The following is a 12,500-nucleotide window of genomic DNA, read 5'->3' as shown; positions in this document are numbered from 1 at the left end:
TTCCCTATGCTTTACCAGACCTCTCTGTGCTTTACAATGCTTCCCTGTGCTTTACCAGACCTCTCTGTGCTTTACAATGCTTCCCTGTGCTTTACCAGACCTCTCTGTGCTTTACAATGCTTCCCTGTGCTTTACCAGACCTCTCTGTGCTTTACAATGCTTCCCTATGCTTTACCACACCTCTCTGTGCTTTACAATGCTTCTCTATGCTTTACCAGACCTCTCTGTGTTTACAATGCTTACCTATACTTTACCAGACCTCTCTGTGCTTTACCTCTCTGTGCTTTACCAGACCTCTCTGTGTTTACAATGCTTACCTATACTTTACCAGACCTCTCTGTGCTTCACAATGCAATAAGACTCCTATTGCACAGCAGTGTGATCCAGTCCAGGTTTCACTGCTACCAGCTTGATCAGCCCCCAGTGTGTCTAGGTAACAAGCTCAGGTGTGTCTTATTATTAAACTCCTAGTGATCATACTGCTGTGCAGCAGGAGTCTGATTTCCTCCTTGTTCTACATAACAGAAGAAATGTCTCTCTCTCTCTCTCTCTCTCTGGTTTGTAGATTTGAGGTTCGAAGGGGTTTGAGATGGAGGCTGTCGGGAAATTTGATTTCAACGCCACAGCGGAAGACGAGCTAAGCTTCCGAAAAGGGGACGTCTTGAAGGTAAAATCGAGCTCCAAACAGACTTCAGCCATCGCGCAAATACATCCTGGCTTTCTGCAAGCTTAGGATTATTACCAACCAGTCGTTCAGCGGAGGCTTTTTCCCCAAAGAGACTTCCAGAGACTAGGGGGGGTGAACTCTGCATCACCAACCACTGCTGCTGCTGCAGAGTCTCTTCCAATAGGACCTCGTTTGTTTGACGTCTCGTCCGAAGGACGGAGCACAAGGAGGTGAAGCGACTCGCTCAGGGTCCCCCACACACACACACGCACACACACACGCACACACACACACACACACACCGCTCAGCGGAGGACTCCAGCCGGGGATTTGAACCTCCTGGTATCAAGACCCCTTTTCTCTAACTCACTGTACCAGCGAGCCTCATTTTTATAGTTGCAACTGTATTTGCAAAACTACCCTAAGATGTTTGCAACAAGAAACGATGACACTGTATCTACCGGATTCCTTCGAATTTGGAACTACATTTCCCATCATCCTCCTGCTCGCATATGTAACCGAGGTGGATTTACCAGCGAACAGGAGGATGATGGGAAATGTAGTTCTGAGATGTCCATGCAGGTACATGTGATACCAGCAAACAGGAGGATGATGGGAAATGTAGTTCTGAGAGGTCCATGCGGGTACACAGGAAGATTTGAGGCAGTGGAATGCAATTTAAAAGTTTAAAAAAGTGGTCAGAAATGTTAAAAAATAAATTAAAACACAGATTGGTCTTTGTCAGAGCTGCTAATAACTACGACTTCTACCGTGTGTGTGTAGATGAGAGCGTCCTCATAGCGTCTTGCCTCCTGCAACCTCTTCCTCTCTCTCTCTCACCCTCCTCCCCACATCCTCTCGATCCTTTGCATTGCGTGCGAAGCAAAGATCCGCTCAAAATCCAAAAACGCTTTGCACATGAACCCTTTCCAGTCCGATGTCAGACCCTGTCCCACATCATCAGAAAGACGTCAAGCACAGGTCTCTAGTCGTTTTTTCTCCAGAAAAAGCAGAGAAAACCTTTCAATGGCTGAGTGAGACCGACAGGAGCCGAAAAGAAAAGATCTTCAGTGAGATACAGATGCTGTCTTACAACTCTTTGGAATGGGGGCGGGGTCTTGCGAGCTGTGTTTCTTATTGGCCGTGCCTCTTTTCCAGATTTTGGGGAATCAAGACGATTGGTTTAAGGCTGAGCTGCACGGACACGAAGGGTTTGTCCCCCGAAATTACATCGAAAGGCGCACCCCTGGGTAAGTCAGTTTGACTGTCTGTCTGTCTGCTACACGCTGTGGTCCCATTCTACCAGCCTCGCCCCATTGCAGCTGCCCTATACTTGTGCTACCATTGTAGTGTAATACAGAGCCATTGCAGTGCCGCTGTCTGCCTGTCTCTCATTGAAGATCATTGAGGGTATAGTGAGCACACTGTGGTCCCATTCTACCAGCCTCACCCCATTGCAGCTGCCCTATACTTGTGCTACCATTGTAGTGTAATACAGAGCCATTGCAGTGCCGCTGTCTGCCTGTCTCTCATTGAAGATCATTGAGGGTATAGTGAGCACACTGTGGTCCCATTCTACCAGCCTCACCCCATTGCAGCTGCCCTATACTTGTGCTACCATTGTAGTGTAATACAGAGCCATTGCAGTGCCGCTGCCTGCCTGTCTGTCTGTCTGTCTGTCTGTCAGTTTGTCTGTCTGCTATTGAAGATCACGTTTTCTTCTCCAGCTGGTTTCACGAGGGCCTCACCAGACAGGCGGCTGAGGAGATCCTGAAGGTCAGAGATGTGGGAGCCTTCGTGATTCGAGGCAGTCAGAGCTCACCTGGGGACTTCTCCATATCAGTCAGGTGGGGTCGTTTTTACTAAGAACACAAAATACAGTCACACAGCCAGGGGAGCGCAGGGGTCCCCGAGGGTCTCCCCTGGTAAAGGCACGGCTGAGATACGTGTTTTTCGATAGCAGAGTATCGAAATAACAGCAGCAAAACATTCAGGAACTTTTCCTTTCATTGCAAGGCCTGCAAGCAACCAGCTTGTGCAGCTGCCACTTATATATTTATACTGTATAAACGGATAACTGTGTGGACAAAACAACGTGACATCTTGTGACAGTTGCAAGTCTCCCTGGATAAGGGGCGTCAGCTAAAAACCGGAGCTGTGTTTGTGTCGCACGCATCAGCTATGCCCCGAGAACGAACCGACGAATCAGCGAATTCGCCAGCAGTGTGAATAACTCCGTTAAATTTGATCTGCCCGGGTGACTGGTGCAGCTGAGATGCGTGTTGTGCTCAAGTCGCGCCTCTCTTCCTGTTTTTTGTTCCCATGCAGCTGACGCTTCTCTGAAGCTCAGAGGGAAGTGCTGACCTTCTTTCAGTCGCTGTATGAGAGCTTTCTTAAATTTAAGCGCACGTCGGGCACACGTTTTCGTTTTCTTTACGCTAGAGGCTTGCAGCTCGCCAGCGTTGCAGAGTTTGTGCTGCTGCGCCTGCTGGTGGTGAATCAGATTCCCGACTGTCAGAATGTTTTGGAAGGGAGCGCGTTCTTGGAGAATATGGTGCTGTTTCTGACAGTGTTGAGCAGAGGATCCACTTTGAGGACCACTGGAAGAGAGCCCTCACTACACATAGAAATATATATATAGAAAGAGAGAGAAATAGATAGAGGGAGAGAGCGGGAGAGCAAGAAACAGAGAGAGGGAGAAATAGACAGAGAGAAAGAGAGGGAGAGAGAGAGGGGGAGAGGGGGGAGAGGAGAGAGAGAGAGAGATCAGGAGAGGAGGGGAGAGGAGAGAGAAACAGGGAGAGCAGAGAGAGAGAAAAGCAAGAAACCATTCTGCAATAGATAGCATCTCTCTCTATCTCTCTCTCTCTCTCTCTCTATATATATATATCTAGATATATATATATATGGATGTATATATAAAACACAGCTTGAATTTTCTAACTGATTTCATTATACAGTTCTGTGTTGTCAGCCCTGCCTCTTCCCATAAAAGCTGGCGCTAAGTCAAGAATGTGTGTAAATATTGACAGAGAGGTGAATGAATCTCGCCCTAGTCTTGCCTTTAACTGAATTTCCCCTTGGCACTTTCAACCAGGATATATTTGATACGGTGTTGTCTTTCACACAGTCCCGTTTTCCTTTCAAAGCCACCAGCCTGTCCGTGACCATCCGCCCGTCGCCGTGGAGACGAGGACAAGCGTGGCTCCGATCACCAGCATGCTCAGGACAGCATGGGATAAGAATTATTTCCTGACAACGGGAGAAGCGCTTCCATAGATAGATGAAGGAATGTGTGGCGTGTGACCTGCGCCTGCACTGCGCCCCTCTGCCAGCAGGGGGGGCGCGGTGATGAGTTTCCAAGTGGTGTGGATAGTGCAGAGAGGAGGCGTGGTTTGTTCAGGGAGGAGGCGTGGTTTGTTCAGAGAGGAGGCGTGGTTTTTGCTTTTGCTTTCGCATTAAAAAGTAGCGTTTGTAACATTAGTAAAACCGCTCCCTTTTCTTCTCCTTCCAGACATGAAACGGACGTCCAGCACTTCAAGGTCATGAAGGACGGCAAAGGAAGCTACTTTCTGTGGACTGAGAAATTCCCTTCTTTAAACCAGCTGGTGGAGTTCTACAAGATGACCTCCATCTCCAAGCAGAAGCAGATCTTCTTAGTGGACGGGACCAGAGAGGAGGTACCGGGATCAAATTCAGAAACCGGGACCCCCCCCCCCTCGGATATCACCTGCAGAGCCTTACCAGCTTAGCCCAGCCTGCCCCCCCCCCCCCCTTCACTGACCCTGTGAAATATTCACTGTTACTGGTAAAGCACAGGGAAGCATTGTAAAGCACAGAGAGGTCTGGTAAAGCATAGGGAAGCATTGTAAAGCACAGAGAGGTCTGGTAAAGCACAGGGAAGCATTGTAAAGCACAGAGAGGTCTGGTAAAGCATAGGGAAGCATTGTAAAGCACAGAGAGGTCTGGTAAAGCATAGGAAAGCATTGTAAAGCACAGAGAGGTCTGGTAAAGCATAGGGAAGCATTGTAAAGCACAGATAGGTCTGGTAAAGCATAGGAAAGCATTGTAAAGCACAGAGAGGTCTGGTAAAGTACAGGGAAGCATTGTAAGATCATTGAGGGTATAGTGAGCAGACTGTGGTCCCATTCTACCAGCCTCACCCCATTGCAGCTGCCCTTTACTTGTGCTACCACCCTCAGTGTTCCTCTCTGTGTTCACAGGGGAAGCGAGGGAGTTTGGAGGAGAGGTTTGAAAGCGCTCCACCGACCCAGAGACGGCAGTCTGAGATCCCCGTCACACACCAGGTAACCCCCTCATCAAAGGGCTGGGAATCAGACTCCTGCTGCACAGCAGTGCGATCCAGTCCTGCTTTCACTAGGAGTTTAATAATAAGACACACCTGAGCTTGTTTCCTAGACACACTGGGGGCTGATCAAGCTTGAATTGCTTCAGTCATGCCAAGCGGTTCAGAGTTCCTTTGATATTGACTTTGTATGATTTTAAAAATCTGCTTTTCATCTGTCTTTGAGAAGCTCGCCCGGGGAATCTTAACTGGCTGTCATCTCCACACAGATCCTGTGAGACAGCTCTGCCAGCCCCACCCACTCTCTCTGCCTGGGGATGCCTTGCAGAGTGGGCGGGGCTAGCTAAACAGGGTGTCACATGATCTGAGTGGAATGGGGAAGGCTGACACGCGCGCACACACACACACACACAAACACACAAGTCTCCCTTTTCAGTGTTATTTTTTCCCCCTCAGATGAAAAGAGGCAGCCTGGAGGAGAGAGCCCAGACTGGGGGGGGCTTTGGGAATTCCAGTGGCTTGCCCCCCCCACCCAGACGACAGTCTGACCCCCCCCAGGTAAACAACAACGAGAGACTGTCTGATAGAGTCGGTGAACTGGGTTAGAAGTGGAAGCATTGTAAAGCACAGAGAGGTCTGGTAAAGCACAGGGAAGCATTGTAAAGCACAGAGAGGTCTGGTAAAGCACAGGGAAGCATTGTAAAGCACAGAGAGGTCTGGTAAAGCACAGGGAAGCATTGTAAAGCACAGAGAGGTCTGGTAAAGCACAGGGAAGCATTGTAAAGCACAGAGAGGTCTGGTAAAGCATAGGGAAGCATTGTAAAGCACAGAGAGGTCTGGTAAAGCACAGGGAAGCATTGTAAAGCACAGAGAGGTCTGGTAAAGCATAGGGAAGCATTGTAAAGCACAGAGAGGTCTGGTAAAGCATAGGGAAGCATTGTAAAGCACAGAGAGGTCTGGTAAAGCACAGGGAAGCATTGTAAAGCACAGAGAGGTCTGGTAAAGCATAGGGAAGCATTGTAAAGCACAGAGAGGTCTGGTAAAGCATAGGGAAGCATTGTAAAGCACAGAGAGGTCTGGTAAAGCATAGGGAAGCATTGTAAAGCACAGAGAGGTCTGGTAAAGCATAGGGAAGCATTGTAAAGCACAGAGAGGTCTGGTAAAGCATAGGGAAGCATTGTAAAGCACAGAGAGGTCTGGTAAAGCATAGGGAAGCATTGTAAAGCACAGAGAGGTGTGGTAAAGCATAGGGAAGCATTGTAAAGCACAGAGAGGTCTGGTAAAGCATAGGGAAGCATTGTAAAGCACAGAGAGGTCTGGTAAAGCACAGGGAAGCATTGTAAAGCACAGAGAGGTCTGGTAAAGCACAGGGAAGCATTGTAAAGCACAGAGAGGTCTGGTAAAGCATAGGGAAGCATTGTAAAGCACAGAGAGGTCTGGTAAAGCACAGGGAAGCATTGTAAAGCACAGAGAGGTCTGGTAAAGCACAGGGAAGCATTGTAAAGCACAGAGAGGTCTGGTAAAGCACAGGGAAGCATTGTAAAGCACAGAGAGGTCTGGTAAAGCATAGGGAAGCATTGTAAAGCACAGAGCTGCTTACAAAATCTTTCTCTCTCCCCCTCTCCTCTCCTCTCTCTCTCTCTCCTCAGTGCTCTGGTGGTTTGCGTGTTCGGGGTCTCTACGACTTCATAGCGGAGGAGAGTGACGAGCTGGGGTTCCGTGCTGGCGATGTCATCGAGGTGCTTGACCAATCGGACTCTGCCTGGTGGCGAGGTCGCCTGAGAGGCCAGACGGGGCTCTTCCCCTCCAATTACATCACTCCATTGTGACATCACTGGGGCCGGCCAGCCAATGACAGGAAACTGAGAATTACGCACCATTGGGTTGAAAGCAGCAGAAGCTGACCAAAGCGATTTCCGTTAGATTTCAGTGGACTTCCATTCGCTGGAGAAATACAAAAATAAACTTTATCAATTCAGTGCCTAACGTTTCCACTAGAAGTCTCTCTCAGTGTCTTCAGTGTGAATTCAATGGCAAACGTTTCCACTAGAAGTCTCTCTCAGTGTCTTCAGTGTGAATTCAATGGCAAACGTTTCCACTAGAAGTCTCTCTCAGTGTCTTCAGTGTGAATTCAATGGCAAACGTTTCCACTAGAAGTCTCTCTCAGTGTCTTCAGTGTGAATTCAATGGCAAATGTTTCCACTAGAAGTCTCTCTCGGTGTCTTGTGGTTTGAATTGATAAAGTTTCTTGTCGTGTAATGCAAAGCTGTGGGGTTCTTGCAGATTATAATCAGGCTGGCGGTACGCTCAGGTTAACGGATCGATGTTGCAGGTCCTGCTGCTCCCAGCTGCCCCGGGGGCTGCAATTAACCCCACCCCCTTCAGCTGCTTCTTCAATTGACTGACACACGCTTTCCACCATAACACGACCTCCCCCTCCCCCTCCCAGATTACACCGCTGAGCTCCGAAGTCAAAGCGTCACAGGCTTCCTGCAAGCAAGCTGAGAACGTCCTTCAGCCCCTTCAGTTTTTATTATTATAATTATTATTTTTACACCTGTGGCCTTGACAGAGCTTTCAACAATCCTGTCTCGACACACTGCCCCCTAGTGTGTGTGTGTGTGTGTATATAAATATAAGGACCGTGCTTCTCCTCCTGTTATATATCTTACATCGCTAGGGGGCAGTGTGTTACAGGAAGTGGGGGGGGGCAGGTTGATAATATTTCCACTGTGTGGTGTTTCCTGATTTAGAGTTTAGACACCATTCTGAGGTGCTCTAATGAAGATTTTAATTGTGTGTTATGCAGTGTGTCGTCCACTAGGGGGCAGTGTGTTGCTGGTTAATGGTCAATAGAATTTAGACATGGTTCTGAGTTCTAATGGGTTTTTTAGTACCGTCCACTAGGGGGCAGAGTGTCAGGTTAATGGTCGCTGTAGAGTTTAGACGTGATTCTGAGAGCTCTAGTCAGGCCACAAATTTCAAAACCTCATTTTAATTTTAATAATTTGTTTTAGTTTTTTTTTACAATCCATCTCCTCGCCTCGCCTGGAGAATCTTAATCGCCGGCCCGCACAGAACTCCCCCTGCTGTTACCGGGCAACCTCTTCAGCCAGCCCCGCCCACTCTGCATTTTATCCAAACAGAGAGAGAGAGAGAGAGAGAGGAGAGAGTGGGCGGGGCTGGCTGAGCTCTCATCACAGGATCTGATTGGAGGGAGGGAAGGCTGCCTGGCTGTTAGGATTCTCCAGGCATGCTCAAAGCACCTCAAAGCTTTTAAACAACGATCCGAACTCTATCAGAGGAAACGAGAACCGATCACACTGACCGGAGAGAAACGGCTTTAAACGAGTCAGGAGAGCAAAGCGTTGAGACGAAGCAAATCCACAAGAAGCTTTTCCAAAAAAAAAAAAAACTCAGGGAAAGAAAGAGAGTTTTGCACTCGAACAAAAAATATTGCTGTTTTATCTTTTTTTTGTATATAAATAAGCTCCTACTGTATTTGAAAATACTCTGCTTTATTACGATCATGTATTGGAGCTGGATGTGTATAGTTTTGTAAGAATTGTTTTTGCTCAGAAGAGCATCGTGTCGGTTTCTTTCACAAGGGAAAGTGTGGATTTGAAAAAAAAACAAAAACACGAAGGCTGGGGGTATTTATGGGCTGTCGACATGGCAACCACACTCGCTTATTTCTATTAAAATCTATCACTTTATGCAATTATTATGAAACTTTGTCTCTTTTTTAAATTATAATTTATTTTATAACAAGTGCCAAAAAAGACCTGTTTATATATATTTTGAAGATCATTGAGGGTATAGTGAGCACACTGGGGTCCCATTCTACCAGCCTCACCCCATTGCAGCTGCCCTATACTTGTGCTACCATTGTAGTGTAATACAGAGCCATTGCAGTGCCGCTGTCTGCCTGTCTCTCATTGAAGATCATTGAGGGTATAGTGAGCACACTGGGGTCCCATTCTACCAGCCTCACCCCATTGCAGCTGCCCTATACTTGTGCTACCATTGTAGTGTAATACAGAGCCATTGCAGTGCCGCTGTCTGCCTGTCTGCTTGTTTGTTTTTCCAGATTAAATCCATTCTCTTCTTTACAATCAAACACAAAGAATTCTAAACTGTTTTTAATCATTCTATTTTTTAAATAAAATAAAAACATTGAAATATAACCTGAAGCTCTCAAACCTCCACTTTCTGCTTCTTCTCCGGATTGTGTTAAGCTGTGAACTCAAAAAGAGCAACGAAATAGAGGCACGCAAAAATAAATAACATTTCAGCTTTGAAATAAGGCATTATAATGTGCGCACGAGTTCTGTAGCCAAAGTCTCCCTGTAGAATGAACTTGCTGGCTAGGACTACGAGCTCCCAGCATGCCCTCTACTTGTGCTACCATTGTAGAGGCATACTGGGAGCATGTAGTTCTTTACTGCTGTGGGTCTCGTTTCACAAGCGATACAGATCCATTCTCTTCTTTACAATCAAACACAAAGAATTCTAAAGTTTTTAATCATTCTATTTTTTAAATAAAATAAAAACATTGAAATATAACCTGAAGCTCTCAAACCTCCACTTTCTGCTTCTTCTCCGGATTGTGTTAAGCTGTGAACTCAAAAAGAGCAACTAAATAGAGGCACGTAAAAATAAATAACATTTCAGCTTTGAAATAAGGCATTATAATGTGCGCACGAGTTCTGTAGCCAAAGTCTCCCTGTAGAATGAACTTGCTGGCAGCTACATAGAGTCCAGTGAAAGCTGCTGAATAATGTTCCCTTGTTAACATATTGAATTGCACCCCCTCTATATAGAATGAACTGATTCAGCTTCATAGAGTCCAGTGAAAGCTGCTGAATAATGTTCCCTTGTTAACATATTGAATTGCACCCCCTCTATATAGAATGAACTCCCTCAGCTTCATAGAGTCCAGTGAAAGCTGCTGAATAATGTTCCCTTGTTAACATATTGAATTGCACCCCCTCTATATAGAATGAACTGATTCAGCTTCATAGAGTCCAGTGAAAGCTGCTGAATAATGTTCCCTTGTTAACATATTGAATTGCACCCCCTCTATATAGAATGAACTGATTCAGCTTCATAGAGTCCAGTGAAAGCTGCTGAATAATGTTCCCTTGTTAACATATTGAATTCCACCCCCTCTATATAGAATGAACTGATTCAGCTTCATAGAGTCCAATGAAAGCTGCTGAATAATGTTCCCTATTGGAAAATTATACTACTGGACTGACATTGTGTTGTATAGATTTTTTTTAGCGATATAATTTTGTATTTGGTTCTTTGATTACATCACGATGTTAAATAATACAATATCTAAATTATGTTTATATAGTTTATTTTTGTGCAAACATTATATATATATATATATATATATATATATATATATATATATATATATATATATATATATATATATATATATATATTATTTCCTGGTAAGAATATTAGAAATAATGTGACAGCTGACGAAATCCTCAGAATCGTAATAACCAGGGGGGGCAAAATAACCAGTCGAACTGGCTGTCTGTTGCCATAACAACGTGACCCTGTCATAAATAACGATGTTGAAGCCAGCTGGAATTTACCGTGATATTTCATAGAACCGAAATGGAATGCTTCCCTGTGCTTTACCAGACCTCTCTGTGCTTTACAATGCTTCCCTGTGCTTTACCAGACCTCTCTGTGCTTTACAATGCTTCCCTGTGCTTTACCAGACCTCTCTGTGCTTTACAATGCTTCCCTGTGCTTTACCAGACCTCTCTGTGCTTTACAATGCTTCCCTATGCTTTACCAGACCTCTCTGTGCTTTACAATGCTTCCCTATGCTTTACCAGACCTCTCTGTGCTTTACAATGCTTCCCTATGCTTTACCAGACCTCTCTGTGCTTTACAATGCTTCCCTATGCTTTACCAGACCTCTCTGTGCTTTACAATGCTTCTCTATGCTTTACCAGACCTCTCTGTGCTTTACAATGCTTCCCTGTGCTTTACCAGACCTCTCTGTGCTTTACAATGCTTCCCTATGCTTTACCAGACCTCTCTGTGCTTTACAATGCTTCCCTGTGCTTTACCAGACCTCTCTGTGCTTTACAATGCTTCCCTATGCTTTACCAGACCTCTCGGTGCTTTACAATTCTACTTCTTGTAAGGATCTCAGAATAGTGTTTGGAAGAATGTGCGTTTGAGTTCAAACTTGGCTCAGTGTGATTACGAGGATGCATAATTAACGTAAAAAACAAGACAAGCAGCTTGCCCTTCTCATCTTAAAAGACTTCTTCCTTAAAAGACTTGCCTTGGGCACCGACAAGCAAAACACAGAACTAAGCAGAAATGAGTAACAAGATTATAAAGGTGTGCTAATCATTTTACATCTCTCAGCTCTTATTAGCTTTATTAACAGGATCACTGGCCCCTCCCTTTAAAGGAGCGCTGACCATCTTTAAAATCCATTCTCTCACCTCTTATTAGCTTTATTAACAGGATCACTGGCCCCTCCCTTTAAAGGAGCGCTGACCATCTTTAAAATCCATTCTCTCACCTCTTATTAGCTTTATTAACAGGATCACTGGCCCCTCCCTTTAAAGGAGCGCTGACCATCTTTAAAATCCATTCTCTCACCTCTTATTAGCTTTATTAACAGGATCACTGACCCCTCCCTTTAAAGGAGCGCTGACCATCTTTAAAATCCATTCTCTCACCTCTTATTAGCTTTATTAACAGGATCACTGACCCCTCCCTTTAAAGGAGCGCTGACCATCTTTAAAATCCATTCTCTCACCTCTTATTAGCTTTATTAACAGGATCACTGGCCGAATAATGTTAAGAGCGAAATTGCAAAACCAAAAGTGAAAGATGAATCACTTTTTCATTTTTAAAGCCCGAACTCTCTCGACTCTCTCAAACAGTGACACGTGGAACTGCGAGACCCCGCCCTCATGCCGTTCTAACCACGCCTCTCTATGGAACTCTGGCTGAGGATTGGGCGAAGGAAGCGTTCCTAACCACTCCCCCCCCCTCCTCCTCCCGAAACCCCGCCCTCGCAGCCTTACCTGTCGCACAGGTAAGAGTCGGATTTAGTTTTTATACGGGGTCGGGAAAAAATCTAATTAAAAAAACAATCAATTAATAAAGTCATTGCAAGGGAGCAGATGGCCGATTCCCAGCTGCAATGCGTGGAAGACGAACACGTTAACGTGAAAGTCTCCGAGTCCGATCCGGAGTTTTACTACAGCGAGGAGCAGCGCTGTGCCGTGGAGCAGCTCCTGCAACACGGAGACGCCGCGTTTCGCCTCTCCGCCAAGACGGGAAACATCCGAGAGTTTCTCTCGGCCAAGGAGAGGAAGAAACTCCACAAGAGCTGGAAGCGCCGCGATGACCGGGGCGAGGAAGAGCGAGCGGAGAACGGGACGGCCGCCCGGACCGACACCGAGGTCCAGTCCACGTACTGGCCGCAGCAGTCCGACACCGAGGTCCCGCCTCTGGATATCGGCTGGCCGG

The 12,500-nt window shown here is 46.0% G+C and overlaps 2 protein-coding genes across 2 annotated transcripts in view; both read left to right on the top strand.

Annotated features, from left to right (window-relative positions):
• The window catches only part of grap2a (GRB2 related adaptor protein 2a), an 8,483-nt gene extending 1,487 nt beyond the window's left edge, over window positions 1-6,996 (top strand). The window contains exons 2-8 of the mRNA XM_041237903.1: window positions 566-667; window positions 1,826-1,917; window positions 2,395-2,514; window positions 4,182-4,347; window positions 4,891-4,974; window positions 5,430-5,531; window positions 6,623-6,996. Coding sequence (XP_041093837.1) covers window positions 590-667; window positions 1,826-1,917; window positions 2,395-2,514; window positions 4,182-4,347; window positions 4,891-4,974; window positions 5,430-5,531; window positions 6,623-6,802 — 822 coding nt within the window. The 5' untranslated portion in view covers window positions 566-589 and the 3' untranslated portion in view covers window positions 6,803-6,996. The remainder of the gene's footprint in view (window positions 1-565; window positions 668-1,825; window positions 1,918-2,394; window positions 2,515-4,181; window positions 4,348-4,890; window positions 4,975-5,429; window positions 5,532-6,622) is intronic.
• LOC121306077 (histone acetyltransferase p300-like) overlaps window positions 1-12,500 on the top strand; it is a 456,244-nt gene that overhangs the window by 158,786 nt on the left and 284,958 nt on the right.

The sequence above is a fragment of the Polyodon spathula genome, chromosome 46 (genome assembly GCF_017654505.1).
Source record: "Polyodon spathula isolate WHYD16114869_AA chromosome 46, ASM1765450v1, whole genome shotgun sequence".
Classification (NCBI taxonomy): domain Eukaryota; kingdom Metazoa; phylum Chordata; class Actinopteri; order Acipenseriformes; family Polyodontidae; genus Polyodon; species Polyodon spathula.
This window is presented reverse-complemented; position numbering and strand designations above follow the sequence as displayed.